The following is a 19,302-nucleotide window of genomic DNA, read 5'->3' as shown; positions in this document are numbered from 1 at the left end:
GAAGGAAGGAAGGAAGGAAGGAAGGAAGGAAGGAAGGAAGGAAGGAAGGAAGGAAGGAAGGAAGGAAGGAAGATGAAGTCTACAATATTTTCATTGGCTAAGAGGTATTATATGTAATTAGCCATGAAAACAATGTAAAATGTTTAATAAAATACCTTCAAATGAAGATTATTACTACACAAGAAAACAAATGGTCAGGAATTATTTGTATTTGTAGAAATACAAAACCTGTGAGTAACATTTCCCTAGAGTCCCATCCAAAAACAAAAGAAAAAGAAAACTTCACTGCATTTTGCTGTATAGCAAAGTAGGTTAGAGTGTGATTGGCTGAGTAAGATAATGAAACAAATCTTTAACTTTCAATTACTGAGATCCAAAGACAAAAATAAATGCTTCTTCTCTTCTGAATGGGAAGCACCAAAGTAGAACAAATTATGTGGGAGCCCTTCTCACCCACGCAGCAAGATTGTTAGGATGAAATAGTATCCTGAATATGTGTGAAAGCATTTATTGGGGAAATGCTATAGGATATAAGGGATGCTTTATTGAAATTTTTCCTGGAAAGCCCAAGAAATAAAGAGAAAAAGAAAAAAATTTCTTATTGTTGTGCTCAAATGCCAATTCAAAAAAGAGTTGGTTGTAAAAATGGTCACTGTTTGGTCTTTATATGGCAGTTAGGGTGGAGTCCCAACTTGATTAGGGATTACGGATTGGTGTGAAACAGGGTCACAGAGGTGTGCACTTAAGTTCTAAGCCTGGTCCCTTAGTGCTTTTCTCTGGCACTGTTCTGCGTGCTTCCCAGCTGCCATGAACTAAGCAGGGCTGCCTCACATGCCCTCTTGCCATGAAGTCCTGCATCAGAGCCAGCTGACGGTGGACTGAAACTGAGAAAACTAAACCTCTCCTCTTTTAAACTGTGGGTTTTTGGAATTCTGCTTTGGTGATAAGAAAGCTGGCTAATACACCACACATATATTCTCTTCCTTATTGTTTTTGTTTTTATTTTTAAGATGCTGGTCTTTCTATGATGTCCAGGCTGGTCTTAAAAACCTGATCTCAAGCTATTCTCCTGCTTTAGCTTCCCAAGTGCGTGTTGTACAATGCCACACTCAGTTCTGATTCCTTCTTTCATAACAATAAACTAAGTTAGGATAAAGGAGCCTAAACCAGCAAATACAGACCTGGAGACTATATGAAATATTCACAGCAGGGCAACAATGAAAATTAGAGCTAGCAGTTGGCATAATACAGGAACAAGTTACGAAAACTTTAGGGCACTTAGGTTACTGAAATCAAGAAAGAATGAATATTAAATATTTTCTAGAGTGTTTTTAGGAAAAAGAAGCATTATCTAATGACTTGATGAAAAATCTGTCCCTGAGTTTGGCTGTATAAAACAGATTCAATCAACACAGAAGCCTTACATAACTGTTTTCATCCTTGTTAACTTGCAGAACAATACAACCCTGCTGATAACTTGAAGCACCTACTGTGGTCAGTGTTTTCTACCTGCTGTGGAGATAAAGATGTTTTTCAAAGACCTTTCTATCTTACATAATATTTTGTTATTGTTAATATGTTTTTTACTTAAAAAACACAAAATTATTTTACAAAGCAGAATGGAGCTGACTAGTTTGTTGATGGCCATGGTGGAGTTCTTTGATTCTTGAGGCCCCATGACTTTACAGGTAGAAGAAGAAACACACAGGGAAAATATGATGTGTTTCATTTGCTAAGAGGCAGCTAAATCTGAGTTACAACTCAGAATCATTTTAATGAATAACTTCATTCTGGCTCTTGGTAAGGATTCAGATGGTGGCACGATGACAGTTAGCTGATGGCTTCTAAGGATAAAATTCTTCAACCTCCCCGGGAACAGTGAGAATAAAATGAACTTAGCTTCGAGTGCAAGGGCTTGCATTGGATGCAGGAGAAAGAATAGATAGAAAATAAACCCAAAGGAGTTTGCTTTGGACCCTAGACCTGTCATTAGAATGGTCATGAAAGTAGCTTTACAACAAACCTGTCTGACTTCTGTATTGAGTTTTTAGAGATGCTATGGGGACATTTCCTTAACTTCATCTTTCTTTCATGACCCATTTATAGCCACCAGGGGCTCTCTTGGGTCAACTATTACAGCATCTTCTCACCATTGCCACTGTCACCGGTCCAACCCTTGGTGTCCTTTCATCCTGCTATGACAATAATCACCTCATTGTTCTCATTATATCCAGTGTGGCCTCTATGTCAGCTCCTCTCCATTGCATGGTAGAATGAGCCTTTTAGAACCTAAGTCAAATTTTATCTTTTTTCTGCTCAAATCCTCTGGCTGTCTTGCCTCCTATTCTGTCAGTCAAATGCCTTCCAGTCTCACTTCCGGTTCTTTCTTTCAAATCACTTCCTTCACAGTTCTTCCCTCAGCCACCTGAGCACCACTAGCTTTGGCTTCTGCTTCTAAAACAAGCAGATGCACCATGGTCTTTACCCTTATTGTGCTTTTGTCTGAAGTCTCCTGTCCCCACATATCACTTAGCTCATGCTCTGGGGGCAGTCAGCTCCACACTCAAACTTTCCTTTTCTGACCAGCTCCCCCAACATGACAGTGACTCTGCAATGATCTCTAGCCCTTGTCTTCTGTGCCCAGCAATTCTAGCCACAGGGCATGTCAGACATGGTGTCCCTCTGATCTCTGCCTCCTATGAAGCGTAAGTGCCACAGGAGCAGACGCTTTGTCTGATTTGTTTATTGAGAAATCCTCAAAGCCTACAAGAGAGCATGGGAACACCATTACTGTATGAAGGACTGAGACCTCTTAAAGCGAAATATCCATGAATTGCAGTATTACCATTTCTGACACCAGGGGCCACCTCCACCTGGGGTTCTCAGTGGGATGGAAAGAAGCCGATCCATGTCCCTGAGTAGTTTGTATTCCTTGTCCCCAGAAGCATCTGACAATGGCCTTTTGGGTGAACCTGTACAGTACTTCCACCTCTAATCATTCCATATAGGTGGATCATGGTAAACACCATGTGATAATGTCCACTAAGTGAAAAATAATAAACTCATAGTGCCGCCTGTCATTCCATACCTAGTTTAAAATTATATTTTAACTAGTTTTTTTGCTTAAGAAAACCAGTATGTTAGTGCCTCAAAGAAATTGGCACTTTTAGTTTTTTTTCTGATCTAAAAAAAACATTCCTTTGCTTCTATCAAGAGTGGTAGAGACGCAGAAGGTGGCGGAGGACCTCACACTTCACACTCCAGTCTAGCTAGCTGAACGGATGTCAGATGATACAAATAAAAGATGCTAACTTGTATATTTTGGGGCCTTGTTGTCAACTGACAAGTATCTTATTTTTAAAGAAAGAACGTTAAGCAAATGATAGAGATGTGTGAACCATGGAACTAAGCGGCGATAGTAAGGAAATTAACCCTAGAAAGAGAAGCCATTCCATGTTGATAATGACACTCTCAGGCTGAAAGTTGGCTCACCAATGAAGAACAAGATATTATACCAAATGAATGATTAACTTCACCAGCAAAGTTAAGGAAACATAGATTTGTTGTTGATAAAGAAGTCATGTAGGGAAAAAAGGAGATATTGAAATTGCATTATGGCATCATTCAGGCTGAATATGGATTCAACCTCAGAAAATAACAAATACAAATGTTCCCTCTGACAGTCCCAATATTCCCTGTTTCTACAGCAAGGACAGATAGTGATAGCTTGGTATAGAAAAATAACTTCAATGTTCCCAAAGTACTGGCTTTATTATGATACTATACTTTGTAGAATCTTAAAAGTCTTAGGGTTTATATCAGACCAATATTAAAAATTCCTTTCAACAAATAATTATATCATTCTGTATTTGGAGCTATGATAAGACTAAAATAATTTTCCCTTAATGTGATATTGTCAGATTTAAATAAATTCTAAGGAGCTCTTGTGAGACAGTAATATGTGGGTGTATCTACATTCCTCTATGTAGGAAAATCCTTGAAGATTACTGTACCAAAATATTAAGGGTGTGAAACATTGAAACTATCTAAACCTCAGGAATTTTAATTCTGTTCACTGTGCCTGCATTTTTCCTGGAGAATTTTCATGTTATGCAGTGAATAATCATGATTTTTCTTAACTGTAAAGCTCAACATTTTATTAGTAATTGATACTGACTACAGTATATATTCTGAAATCTTCTCTCCCTTCTATTAATTCTATGACACTGAATTTGTATTATTTTGTTCTGGAACTCCTTGTATCTATAATCTCTACCTATTTGTGCATGGATACCTGCCATAATCCATTATTTTCTTTCTATTCAATCATTTATCTGTTTATTACTCATCAAACATTGAATACTTCATGCTAGTTCCAAATTTGTATGAAACAGTGAGCCTTGTGGTATAGAAAAGCAGTTGAAAGAAAAATGTATTAGGAAGAAATCGAACCATCCTATAGTATAATCCACCCTGCCAATCCTATGTTCTCTGTTTCACAGGACATATGCAGAGGTATGAAAGGGATGTCCCTCTGCATTTACCTTCTCCTTATGTCTATGCAATAAATTCAAGCAGTTACTTCCTGCCTACCTAACTTTAATTTGGGTTTGTCATTAGTGATGACAACCTTTTTCTCAAATCTTTGCTTTAGAAATTAATTCAATAATTTATTTTGCTATATGGAAGTGAAATAATGATAGCAGAATGCCTACTTAATTACATTCATACATTTTAAACAGAATTTAGACTATAAAGTAAGGGAACATCTCAAGTTTTGAAATATAAACATTAAGTTCTAGTTCCTGGAAACATTATTGTTTTTAATGTAGGCATCAGTTTATAGCTCTCCTCTCTTATTACTGTTTGATTACTGAGAAAACTCATATGATTTTAGCCATCACTTTTATACAGCTGATCACTAAGTATGTATTTATAGATTTGACTTTTCTACCTAAACCCAAGGTCTCATTTTAGATTTTCATTTGGGACTCTATTGCCTAAATGTCATTATGTAAGAGCTACTCTCAAATATCTGCCCCATAAATACAATCTTCACTCTTCTTTCCTATACCCCAGTCAGTTATGGGACTCCTATCAACTACAGCCTCCATGTCATCTCCCCATTTTGCTTTCTATTCATGTTACTACTACAAGCAAGGAGCATTTATCATGGCATGTCAACTGGACTAGAGTAATAAATGCCCAGAATCAGCTGGGAGTGATGGTGCGTATTTGTAATCTCAATTCAGGAGACTGAAGCAGGACTGCTGCAAGTTCAAGCACAGCCTGGGCTACATGGTGAGTTCAAGACCAGCCTAAACTGCAAAGTGAGATCTTATCTAAAAAAAATGCCTAGGGCATTAATGAAGCAGACTTCTGGGTAGATCATGAAGACATGGCCTTGGAATCATGTCTGGTTTTTCCCTGGCTCCTTCCTTGCTGGAGATGTTGCCCGAGCTGTTTCCTATACACCATGAGCTAAGCCACTTTGCTCCGCCACACCCTTCACTATAGTCTTCCTGCCTTTGAACTAGCTATTTATGGGCCAAATCCTCTGAGACAGAAGCAAACTTTAACTTCCTTCAGTAGTGGGCACTGAGTATTGTGTTCCTCTCATGAGAACACTGACTAATATACATGTTCTCATTATCTCCTGCGTGGATTTCAGTAACACACCTTTGACTTACATGTAGACTAATTATGCTTAGTTTTCCCCAATATCGCTACATTCTATCTTCTGTTTTAATATACAACCAATCAATGCACAAATCTTACTATGCCATGCTTCAGGGATCCCCAAATATCTTCAGAACCCAGGAACATGAGTTTCAAGTGTTATTTCACTTTATTTGCTTCAGTGCACATGTGTCCTCATCAAAAGAGGCCACCTATCCCTAAACATAGTCTCAAGTTTGACATCTCTTTGCCATTTCTGCTGTAAGAAGGTTCTAGAATGTAACTATCTGCTACTCACTATGCTTCTTATTAATTGCCTATAATCCAGACAGCTTTCAAAGTCTACATGAAATGCTTCCCCTGTTAAGAAATTTTTCTTGACATTTATGTAGTATAACATTTTCTATAATGACAGAAAGCAAAAGGTTCTTGGTATGTATGTATGTATGTATGTACGTATTCTTTTATATCTGTGACTAGACTGCATCTTGCTTGGAGATTAAGCAATTATTCATTTATTTTAATGATCTGAATCACTTAGCAAAAGCTTTATTCAGAGTGAAGGATCATATTTTTTTGTTTTTAACTGAGCAGTCAGTAGGCTAACAACATTTAATACATCACTGACCTCCTTTAATTCAGCTCAATGTGTCCAATTCTCATTCCAAATCCAAAGCTAAAGCAATTAATTTCTAAAGAGTAGGCTATTCTTGCTAACAAATTGAGCGAATGTAATATGCTACATGAAGCTATTGTTGAAAATATATGACTGACATAAAACATAATACAGTATAAAGCACCCCACTGCAACTTTAGACAAATCCTTAGAGCACACAGACCCATGCTGGTTCCCCATCACCCTAATAATATAAAACCTCATACATCCTATTCTGTCTTTGGAACTGCAGAAAGCAGGGTCTCAAATAATGTACTTTTTTCCTCATGGATGATTTGTTTTCTTTATGTTATTGCCTCCAAAAATCCAAAAGTTTCCAAGCCGTGAAACTAATGCTTACTGTTCAACTGCATTTGAGAATGCAATAAATAAAAAAGTTAAAGGAGTGGGCTGTTTCAAGAAAAAGAGTGGTGAGCAACACACAGAGGACATTAAGAATGAAAAGTGTCGGGGGATTTGAGTAGGTTCTGGGTATCTTCTGAAGGTTTTTCTAATACGAACTTCAGGGAAACCAATGAGAGAACTGTTGGATTCCCAGGAGCTGAAGAGGAGGAAACCTTGGAGATAAGCTTCAGAAAGCAAGTAACTCTTCAAAGAAATTTGTTGAGGAAAAAATAACTTTCCTTGTGGTTAAAGAAAAATAACTTTCTAAATAATTCGCATTTAGTAGACACCTATTTATCTGACCTAATGTATAATAACAATTCTTAAAATTTAGACTTTGAAAAATTTACATTTTTCCTAAAACAAACCACTTATGCATATTTATACTTATTTAGATATGCATTTAGAACTGCAGTTATATTTTACAATAAAATAAAGTGTACTGAAAATTGAAATTTTTCTGTAGCTTATTGATTTTTCACGTGCATCCATTTCTTCAGTAGTTACAAAACTGTTTAATGTTTAGATTTTAGTATGTGTTCCTTAGTTCATATGTATAATTACCACACTTCTATTTTTAAATGTCATAGTCAATGTTAAACATAAACATAGTAAATGTCAAAAATAAACATTCTGCTGAAGCTCAAGTATTTTATAAATGCAATAGTTTAATACCTTTGTAGAACTATTTTTTTCAAAAATGTATTAAATATTTTGAAATCATAAATCTTTTGAACAACTAAAACTATGTTCTCCCTACAAAAGTGTACATATATGCATTCAGAGCAAATATGCATAGATCTGTTAGCATATAAAGAGAATTCCATTATAAAAACTGAATCATATGGAGACATTTTTCCAATAAAAGGGTCAGAAGTTTTCATTTGAGCTCTTTTTGAAAAAAAATCTAAGCTACAATACTCATTTTCCTTCCATTTCAATCAGATGATAGGAACTTTTATCCTGATGAACTGAGGCCATGGTTTTAAATTATTATCTTAAGTCTTAAGACTGATGTTTTCAAAGGTAAAGTATGAAGAGTCATTCATTCCCACAATATGGACTCTACTCAGCTGAATCACTTAATACTTCTTTTTCCTTATCATTCTAGAATTTCATCTATCCTGTTACCTATATATGTCTCCCTAAGAGGACTGTCTCTGTTTTTATCTCATTCTCTTTAAACAAGAAACTAGAAAACAGAAACATTAAAATTGTATTTAAAGTTTAAGTAACATTGGTTTTCACTGAGTTGTTGAGACTCATTAGATGATATGGTCATTTTGGCACTTTGTTTTGGTTGTTCAACTCTCCTACACAAAGGATTTATGAAAAAATTATCTGAACTCTGTGCTGGTTGATTTTATTAGTTTGATGGGATTAATAGACTTCGGGAAAGGTGATTAGATTGCGAGGGTACTGTACTAACTTCACCAATGGTTTAGCCCATAAACGCATTCACAGTTAAATGAGCTACTGAGTTGGAGCTCAGCTGGAGAAATGAGTCATGGAAACCTGATCCTAGGGAATATACCTAGTCCCAGGTCCCTTCCTCTCAGCTCTCTTCAACCTGCTCTGCTTTCTGGCTGCCAAGAGCTACACAGCTTTCCTCCACCATGATGTCTCTGCTGTGGAACTCGACAACCATGGACCAAAACCGTGAGCCATATACAACTCTCCTTCAATTTGTGGATGTCAGGTATTTTGTTCTAACAACAGAACAAATGACCAATACACATTCTTTCTAAGAGTCACAAGGATCCTTTGAAGCTCTTCATAAGTCTTAATCCAACATGCTTTAAGGAGAATGCCCACAGGGGCTGTGGATTTAGCTCAGCCACACAGCGCCTGCCTGGCAAGCGCAACATTGTGAGTTCGATTCCTGGTACCAGAAACCACCCCCTCAAAAAAGGAGAATCCCCACAAGGAACAAACAGCTCTTCCTCATTTCCTAGACTGTATTAAATTATGTGTTCTTGTGTGTATGCTTGCATGGGTGTGTGTCCAGTATCATTAGCTTAATGTTGGTTAATTAGTATTTGGAAGTCAAGTGGAAGAAACGTTCCTGCCAACTCACATATTACCATTTGCCATTATAAAATTCTCTGTCTTTACTTGAAAACATGGGAAATATTAGACAAAGCAGTATATTTCATGTTTTTTACACACCTGAATCAAGTTGGCTAACACAAAGTGCATTAATTGTAAGTACTGATTACTCACATTATTCAACTTATTAATAGTAATTACACTTTGGAAAACTCCTAAATATTATGGACATAACCTTCACTTCTGGTCAACAAGTGATTCTAAGTCAGTCTGTGGGCCAGAATTTGGGACAAGGAATAATAAGTAAGATCTTCTTTGAATAGTCAGGATATTAATGCTTGGGACTTTTATTCTCAGAACATAAAGTTACTGCTACATTCAAAACAGTGGACAATCATACTGCCTATATTCAAGACGTGAAGGCAATGTAAAACACTGGCTTTACTTTAGCATTAAGTTGTTTTGAGTTATGTTTAATACACCACTTGAAGTTTAGCAATATCAAAGGAAGTAGGGAAACCTAAGCAACATAATCTTACTGCAAAACTGTAAAATACAACTGTAAATTAAAAAAAAGGTACAGATGACCAAACACCTAATTATGGAGGTTTAATTTATGGGTAGTAAGAGAATTTTTATTGCAAATAATGCTAGTGCTATAGATAATTTGATGTGCTATTACTCTGAAACACTATACTATAAGCCAAAATTTAAATTTATTAGACTCTTGGATGGCCTTTAGCTCTTTTATAGTATTTTGCAAACACATGTTGAACAAATGCCAGGTATTGGTCTGACAGTAATTTAAATTAGCAATGCCTTTTATAAATAAACATTAACTACAGAAAGGAAAACAATAGTTCTTATTTTTCATCCCTCAGCTTTAACTGTAACTCATTTTGACAATTTTCCAGTTGGTGTAGTTTCCCTCATAATTCCTTTACCATCCACAGAAGATGCCACAGGGCCCTATGGAGGATGGGCGCAGCTGAATAACCTGCACTCCTGAAATCTGACTCAGTCGTTCCTTCCATGTGTCTTCAAACTCACAGCCATCACACTAACCCATTCTGTCAGATTCTGTTTCTTTCATTTGCCCAGTCACTTCTGCAATGCCCATGTAGTTTGGATTTCCCCTGATTTCTGAATTCATTCTTCAACAAAGATATTATTTTTGGTGTCTTTTTATTCTCATTGCCTTGAGAGGGGTCCTCAACCGGCAAAAGATGGTGAGCTCTCATTTGGAGGACAGTTTGGGTCTAAGATTGGTTAAATGAGTACAATGAGACATCAGTCTTACTGATAAGGCTTTATGTTAAATAAAGAGGGTACAAGGACACTGAAGCATCTCCAAACTTTTTAGATATGTAGTTTTCTGTTGTTTTCTAATTTATGCCTCATATAGACTTTTCTCAACTGAAGAATATGACCATCAGCAATCCAAGACTATTCTGCTGAAAGATATCCTATTATTAAATGAGTTCCTATAGGGACTTAGAAGAAACCAAAGATATAATGAACCGCTCAAATCCTTAATCATAAAAAAACTTTCTGTATAGTTGAACCATAAAAGGAGATTAATCAAGGTAGGGGGCTTCCTGATTCAGTAACTAAAGTTTAAGTGTCTGTCAGTAAGAATGTAGCATAAATATATTCATATAAATACACTATTATGTAGAGTTAAGTGGCCTTACATGAAGACTATTAAAGCAAATGAAAGAAAATCTCTCTGAATCACAGTAACATTCTGAAAGAAAGTTTTATGTACACAAGAAAATTATAAACATATAAATTAATGTATAACAGATGAAAAGATTATTCCTGCACTGCTGACAACTTTTAACAACAGAGATAAACATTCCATTTGATTAATGTAATTGTCACTGGCTTGATATAATTGCAACAGTTTAAAAGTGTGTGTAGATTCTACTCTGTGTAACTCCACCATACTGTGAGAGACGTGTGAAAGGCAGCTAAAGGAAGGGATATGTTTGCACTTCCTATGTGCAGCATTGCAGAACTCGCTAGAGGGGTCTCAGAGACCCACTCTGCGCAGGAAGGTATTTAGGAGGTGGCAGCAGTGATCCCCAAAGATAACGGAAGTATCTCATACAGACTCAGCACATGTGGGACATCTAGTGAGAAAGTAACTCAATTTCCTTATGAACAGCAAATGAAAGCAAAGCAAGGCTAATTTGTCCCCAAAGCGCGCGCGTGCACACACACACACACACACACACGGAGCTTCTGGCAAATCCAAAGGAAATGCATATCCTGTGTACATGTATATATGCAGATATACACAAATAGGCCTATAGGTATTCATACAAATGCATGCAGCTGGTACCAAATGTTTGCATGTATGTATATGGATATGTGTGTGAATTCATGCATGCATGTAGATATGCATGTATGTGTGTTTATAAACCTATAAAATGTACCCATGGACCTGGGCCCATCTAAAGATCACACACATATTTATTCACATATACTGAAAGATATAAATAAGGATATTACATTTGAATGTATATGACACAGATACTTGCAACTTTTTTTAAATTTCAAAAAGACTTTGGGAAAAATAATCCTACTTCTTACCTACATTTCCAGTCATTAAATATGAATTCTGAAAGTCCATCATCCCCATACCAACAATGTGTATAAAATCTTCAATCACCTGCATTAACTCTATTGAGCCTGGATAAATCTAGAAAAAGAAGCAAAAGTTAGATAGAATAAGAAGTCCACACAATGGAACACAGAACTGTAACGAAAAAACTGTATGTGAGGAGCTGTTTTATTTGAAAAAATGTCTGCAGCTGGAAACAGTTGTAATTCTTGAATTAATAGTTGAGAATGGAACCAAGTGACAGAGAGCAAGAACTTTGGAAGTGATACAATGCACTAATTAATCCTCCATACATCTAGGGAAACTCAAAATATCTAACAGATTTTCTACTCAGAAATAGCACAGCTTTATTTTTGTGGACACTTTCCTTTACTTAAATATAACAGAACAAACATTGAAATTGGACAACTAACATTTTTAGCTTAGTGTCCATATGAGGGGGATACAGGAACATGAAAGCAATTATTACTGTTATGATGAAGATACTTACAAGACTTTACCCCCATTGCATAATAAACATCTTGAAAGAAACATTTATTTCTAATATTAGTCAATGGAAAAATTAGTAATTGTAGGATTATAGTAGCTCTAGTCTAGATAATTTACATGCAAACACATAAAACAAACCAACAAGATCATTACATTTATCCTCCCCAAGAAGAAGCAGAAGTCGAAGGACATTAAATGACGTGCCAAAAGCTGTACTGTATCTTTGCCAGTGGCAGAGGCAGTAGCTATCTACTCTATCATCTAATACACTGATGGAGAACCTTTTAGAGCAAATAATGCAAACAGCCTGCTGCGGCATGCGTGCCATAGATTTGCGGCCACTGATATCTGCACCTATATCTATCTTACCTGTGTAGCTTGCTACCTATTTAAGGACTGGCAGAGGTGTCTGCCTCCATATCGCTTCTGTGCTTCTCACCATTGTGGCATGGAAATCAGTACAGGCAGATGTGGGCTTTCTTAAGGACAACCTGACACTGGCAATAGCTCACAGTATGTGGAACCTGAAGGCCATTTAAAAGGTCACATGGATTTTAACACATGTAATCCATCCAGGTGATCAAATCAGCCTACATTATAGTCACATTAGAGCAGAAAGTCCTCTGAAGTCAGGTTCATTTCTGTGGCCATTCAGCCCTGCTGATGCTTCACTTGTGAAAACTCAAGAGGATGACAGTGTTCTAGCTGCTTTGCATTTGCAAAGGCTAAGGCAGAGGAGCAAGAGACAATCTAATTAGCAAGAAAACCTGCCCAAGAACTGCAAGGGACTAGAAGAGGAAATCAGGGCGGGTTGCAGGCATTGTGTGTGCTCTGCAGGGACTTGTAGCCATGTGCAAAATACTAAATACCAAGAATCTGAAATACACTATATTCACTTACATGTACGTGAAGTCATGAACAACAGATTCTACACTTTGAAATGTATACACAGGTAGTGGCAAGTTTTAAACTTCCTAAAGACTTGGAAGGATAGATCCTATTTCTTTCGTATGTTTTCAGTCATTACATGGGGATTCTGAATGCTCACCCTCCTCACTCTAAAAAATGTGTGCACAACTTCTTTTGGTTCTACATGTTCCTGGACTACTGTTTTTTCTTGTTCCTGTGTAGGTGTGTTCATTCGAGTATGTGTAGTGTAAAAATACAAATTAAAAAAGAGGTTTAATTTTCCCTGTTGGGAACAGGGCTACTCCCCCTTCACTCTCCCTTCTCTTAGAACATGTATTTTAGAAAACAAATAATTGTTAAGGTCTTTCCCTGTTTCTTTGAAATGTATGTACAATTTTTTTCCATGGAGGGGACTAAAACCAGCGCCTATATATAGAGCTATATCCCCAGGACTCTTTTTATTCTACTTGGTATCTTGAGACAGGTTTCAGTAAATTGCTAAATTGCCCAGTGTAGGCTTACACTTGGAATCTTCATGTCTCAGCCTTTCAGCATGCTGGGATTACACGGCTAGCAATATAAATCTTTTAAAAAACTGAAAAGCTTTTTATTTGCTTAAAGATTTAGTAATGTCTGTCTTTGAAATGTAAACATCAAAAAAGATAATGCAGTCCCTCAGTTTCCACAGAGGACAGGGGTTACCATCAGTGGATCCTGGCCTGAGATTGCAAAACTGGCTTCAGTGATGAAGATTTGAGAAAATTATTTCCCTTTGTATGAAGCCAATTGACTGATTACCAAATTACCAATTACCCTCCCCCATTTACAAAGGAATTTACAGTCATGTACAGGTGACATGTGCTGTTAAACCCCTTTACTCTAGGACTAGTTACTGTTTATCTTGAGAACATACATGCAATGGGTTGGACCTGCTGGGCTTGATAAAACAAGTGTGTATTCTGCAGGGTTGCTTTCAGATTTCCTGGACTGCCCATTCTGTACATCCTATTCTGCTTAATGCTTATTCAGCGATAACCCTTTTCTTTCTCTTCTGTCTTTGTGGAGAGGTGTTTGAGGTTAGCAGCAGGTATTCCTTTTAATTGTATTTTTCCCACTGGTAGCCAAATGTTGCAGGGCAGGGCTCGACAACCTTTCTGTAAAGGGCCTCACAATAAATATCTTAGGCTTTTCAGATCATACAGATCTCTCCCAGGACAAGTCAACCCTGTCTTCCTCTCATCCAAACAAGCCTAGATAACATGCACACAAACAGGTGGAGCAGTTTCCAAAACATTATTTACAAAACAGGCTTTCAGCTGGACTTGCCTCACTGGCTGCTGCCTCCTGCCCCTGTCCTAGAGACAGGAATTCTCAGCATAATGATGAAATAAAGAACAAGACCTGAGCCTGAAATGGCTCATCTTGCCTAACGTGGTCTTACTGACTCTAAGTGGTGTGTATAAAATAGCGCTCTCTAAAATGCAGTCTTCTTCCCATTTTGGTATGCACGTTTTTTGTAGGATGCTTTGTGGAACATATTTTGGTCCTCCACAACTGGGTAACTAAGGAGTTGTGTAACTGCTGTATTTGTTGTTCAAAAGTGTAAATGTTGTTCGTAAAAACTTCTGACATCAGTAGTCCCACTTTAATCAGCTAGTTTTCCAGTTGCATACAGAACTCTATTTTATGTTTGCCTTTTGCTAAGGCTATTCCTCTTAAATAAGATAAAGGGGGTCACAGGGAATATTTTGGGTAAGTTTTAAACCACCCTTATTTAGAAGTCCAAACTTAGATATCCATTTACTATCATGGATATAATTACAACACCACCTTCTAGTGGAAGCTACAAAGTAGGAATTTTTGTTTGTTTTATATTTCAAATAGTCATTTTAAAACAGCATTGAGGAACACTAGTACTGAAAGAATGTTTTATGAATACTCTAGACTAGAGATAATTTCATATCACAAATTGACAGAGGATGGATTTGTGTTTTCCCATTGATGAGTTCTACCATCATTCATTATTCGCTCTATCTGTGACCTCACTGTGAAAACCACGTGATGACTGGCAGCCTTGCTTTACATAGGTTATCATATGTTTGTTTGAAATATATCCATAGTTAATGTTCTCCAGCACCTAGAAATATGTGCTTTACCTATACAGCTGCATTCTAGGCAAAGACACCACTTCGTCATGGTGAGTGAACGAGGCTGTTCACCGGGTGAAGCCCGAGGATGGGGGTTTGACTCAAGCTAGTAGAGAAAGCTAGGTCAGGGTCTGAGCTACAGGATGATTTTCTCTTTGTTATGGCTAGAAGCACAGAATTTGTACCTGACACTGAGGCATGTCACACTGTGGTAGTTCTAGAGCTCCTATTAGTGTGACAGTAAGGGCACGCTTTCTTCCTGAAGGTCTAGAATATGATTATTATTATTACAAAAGGAAAATGAACTCAATCATTCATCTGATCCTGAGTATTTGTTCTTTTTTCCAGATTGCCTTTCCCTTGGGATTTTTAACAAGAGCCTAGTAGAAATCTACCATTTAGAAAGCATCTTGGAGAAAGAAGTATACATTTAATTGAACTAAATTTCCATATTTTTTTTGTTTTTGTTTTTCTCCGGTACCGGGAACTGAACTCACGACCTTGCGCTTGCCAGGCAGGCACTTTTGCCGCTGAGCTAAATCCCCAGCCCCTACCATATTATTTTTAAAAACTGATGATTCTCCCTTCTTTGACCTGAAATAACGTGTTTTCTGTAACTTAGAAAAACATCTTATTAATCATGTCAGGTAGTATAGCAGAAGGATAATATAAGGTATTAAAAATAATAACTAAACCAGTAAGATTATTTGCAACACTGGTTTTATACAAGATAAATGAATTTCTCAAAAATTACCACTACGATTTTGGAGAAGCAAGCCATTCATACCATCATGTATTTTTTCACATTTTGTTTATTCAACTTCATTTCAAATTCTAAAATAACCCCAACCTTACCTGCTGGGCATCTTCCCATTTTTCCTTGTTTTCTTCATCTAGGAGGTTGCTAACTATTTGAAAGAAGTTCTGTAAATTAAATTAGACAGAAAGTTTTAATATTACATGAGATAATATATTTTTCTAACAACAGCCACTCGGATAATTATGTGGCAAAACTATAAACACTTTGCAATATTACTTTATGACCCCAACATATTTTTAAAAATCTCCAAGGACCATTTACAGCACCATATTTGTAGAATTTCTACAAAACTTCATATCCTCATTGCCAGAAGCAATGAGAAGAGATAAAATACTTTCATTCAAAATCACTTTTTCCACTATATTCTCTATATTCTATTATGCAATGCCATTGTGAAGTTACTCATTACAAATACTGTTATTCTTCCTATAATGAAAGTTGCCTGGGTTGCCTTCCTTTAACTTACTCTATTAATTGAAAACTATGGTTATTACTTATATTGTTGTTCCAAAGGACACAATGGTGAGACCATGGTCTATGAAAAAAAAGAAGCCAAGATGAGACAGGACCCCTCAGCATCCCAGTTGTACCTTTTCTGGCTATCACACTTTTAGTTTTACAACTACCTAGTGAAAATATTAAAGAAAACCAGCTATGTTTCTGGCAAACAGCGCCTGATAAGTGTTTTACAAATCTTAGCTATTTTGAATTAGTGCTCTTCACACTCCTGACTTTTGCCAGCCATCTAACATGAAGGAGTGAGCAGATGTGTGACGCGTTCCTCTCACAGCTCCAAACCTGTGCGCCTCCTTTGTCCGCAGCTACCCACTGGAGACCTACTGGTTTTATCTTCACCTAGAATTGACCACATGAGTGTTTGATCTTTCCCTCTCCATGCAGACAAGCACATTTTCATTCTCATTTCACTGTTCACACTGGACACACTGCCAGATAGCATTCAGTTCAACTTAGTGCCCTTTTCACATGTGAGGCGTTTTTTACCAGGGAGACTTTTTGTCATCTCACGTTACCCCATGGCGTTCAGACCCAGACCAGGAGTGGAAAACCAGGATGGCTGGTGAAGACAAGCATGAAATAAGCTCACAGGAGACCTAAGCAGTGTCAAGAGAAGGCCTGACATTCCTCTGAAACTATGTGAAAAGTGGCTGTTTGGTGGTGTCCTCAGGGTCTATCTTTTCTAACATGGCTGAAGGTAACTTAGCAGGAGCATGCCTGATACAAAAACATTAGTTGAGGACAAGACTCACTTAAGGGCAGAAATAATAATAATTTATTACTCTCATCTGCCTTCCTATGTAGCTTTACAAAACAAGCATTTGCTCTCATTCCAAATAAATTCACCTGGGTGTTTTTAGATGAAAAGCAAAGCTGCTTCATTTGCTCTACTCTTGTGGTTTGAAGCTGTTAGTAACTATATTTAATTGCCCTATTTGTGCTATTTATTTTAATAGTTCCTGGCAATCACATGGTTGCAAAATTATTCGAGTCATAACCTCTATAAAGTTCTGGCATATTTTATGCAACTCTCCAAAAAATTGCAAGTCTGTTTTAGACTCATTTTAAGCTCTTTTAACCTTTTTGTATTACCACACACCTTTTCACTTAAAATGTCTTGCTTGGAGTGTTAACATTTTAAGGGCTTAGTCCACTGAGCTGTAACTCTATCTATGGGCAGAAAGAATTAACCTTGAGAGTTCTGCAGTTGCCCATGGCTGGTTAACTCAGTGGGGGACATGGTGCTAATGAGGAAAAAGTTGCAGGTCTCATCCCTGGGCCTGCCCGTGAGCTGTGCTGAGTGCACGACCTCAGCCTGCATCTTAACCCCTGCCAGCTTTCATACAAAATGCATGCTGCTGCTAACAAGAGACACCGAGAGAGCGGGAAGCAATTTGTCCAATGTATCTCCCTTTCTGGAAAAGAAACATTTCTCAGAGCATGTTTTGCGATAGCAGGTCAGTAATTTCTTGCTATACACAGAGGCCAGTGTACACATACAGTTTATTAATGGGAATAAGACATTCAGAGTTCAGGTGTTTAAATCACCAAAGAGCAGTCAGAAAAACATAAATTATTAAAGTAAATGCTAAAGGAACAAACATAAAGTATAAGAGACTATTTCCCAAGGCCAACAAATGGGACTTTCCTAAATCAGAGTGAGAAGGCCCAACAGAATAAAGTCTCATGTGATTGAAAGGCAGACTGCATTTCAGAATAACCAGGGCTGCCCCTCTAACTCCTGTGAGCTATGCAGGGGTACAGTGAGTTAAGCTCCCATGTCTAGAGTGCTGAGAGGGATGTTTATGTGGAAACTGAGTCATTCTTGTTCACCATGCCATCCTCAGCCTGCATAATGTCTTACCTATGGTAGAGATTTTATGAAGTCCTAAATTAAAGGAAGTCAGTGCACCTCAAGTTTTCTGAAATCATTCAGCACCATTCCTATGAGTTGGCTCTGCTCTATCTTGCATCACACACATTGTACAACATGCCTATTAATGTTAACTCTGACATGTATTTATTCAGTTTGATTTTTGCTCAAAGATCATACTTTTAGAACGCAAGGGATGGAACATCATTTTGAAGAGGAGACTCACTATATTCCATTTCACTGGATGGAATATTTAAGCAAAGTATAAAGTTGTCCAGTAGCAGAGCCACTACTGGCTAGTGTGCTTTAAGAGCTCAGCTAATGGTAAAAATATCACTCTTTTGATGATTTATGGGTCACATCACTTATAACAGCCCTTGAAATGCATCAGATAGATTCTATTTTTCTTTTCTTTTCAAAATCTGCTCTGGTTTTTATGACTTAAATCATTTGAAAAACTGAACGTCATTGGCAGAATCTCAGTTACTTGGAGACTGAATTTAGCAGACCTGGATTAAAATATGTTCTCCATTAATTATTAACCATGTGGTCCTAGGCAAATGGTGTGCAGCCAATGCATTATTTGTCTAACCTATAAGAGAAGAAATAATAATAGCAGCTTGGAAGAGCTACTGTGAAGCTTGCATGTGATTCTTAACACAATTGCTAGCGCACAGTAAGTACTTGATCTATGGAAGCTTTATGATTTTATTCCCTCTTGTTATCTTTTTTATGACTGGCTGCATGATTTATATTTATAGCCACATTATGGCAAATATGCTCCTGTAATGTTGATACGTGAAAGTGACACTCTGTCTTACCCTTTTTAGTGTCTCTGCCTCTCTTAGCAGAATGTAGAGCACAGAACTTATTTATCACTACCTCTGGGCCTGTAATTTATTCAGTAAAACATCTCCCCTTCCTGAGAATGTGTTATATTAGGAGGAGTTTTCAGTGTAGTGATTGTTAGACAAGTACTACGTAAGACACACTGTGCCAAATAGTTTTGGGACACAAAAGTCAGTGAAGTGGGACTTTTGTGTTTTTCTTTGTAGGAAGTATGAAAATCAGTGAAGTAAGTGTATGTATGCCACAAAGAAAAGCACAAGTGCTTCTGTAACTTTCAAAGTA

General features: G+C 37.2%; 1 protein-coding gene across 3 annotated transcripts in view; it reads right to left on the bottom strand.

The window, feature by feature from the left end:
- Adgrb3 (adhesion G protein-coupled receptor B3) overlaps positions 1-19,302 on the bottom strand; it is a 705,185-nt gene that overhangs the window by 324,883 nt on the left and 361,000 nt on the right. For all 3 annotated transcript variants that reach the window (XM_005404463.2, XM_005404464.2, XM_005404465.2), the window contains 2 exons: positions 15,818-15,886; positions 11,387-11,495 (listed from right to left, as the gene is read on the bottom strand). In XM_005404463.2, the coding sequence (XP_005404520.1) occupies positions 11,387-11,495; positions 15,818-15,886 (178 nt within the window). The remainder of the gene's footprint in view (positions 1-11,386; positions 11,496-15,817; positions 15,887-19,302) is intronic.

This window comes from Chinchilla lanigera, unplaced genomic scaffold (genome assembly GCF_000276665.1).
Source record: "Chinchilla lanigera isolate Chin_1 unplaced genomic scaffold, ChiLan1.0 scaffold00087, whole genome shotgun sequence".
Classification (NCBI taxonomy): Eukaryota; Metazoa; Chordata; class Mammalia; order Rodentia; family Chinchillidae; genus Chinchilla; species Chinchilla lanigera.
The sequence above is the reverse complement of the archived record's forward strand: the minus strand, read 5'-3'. Positions and strand labels throughout refer to the sequence as shown.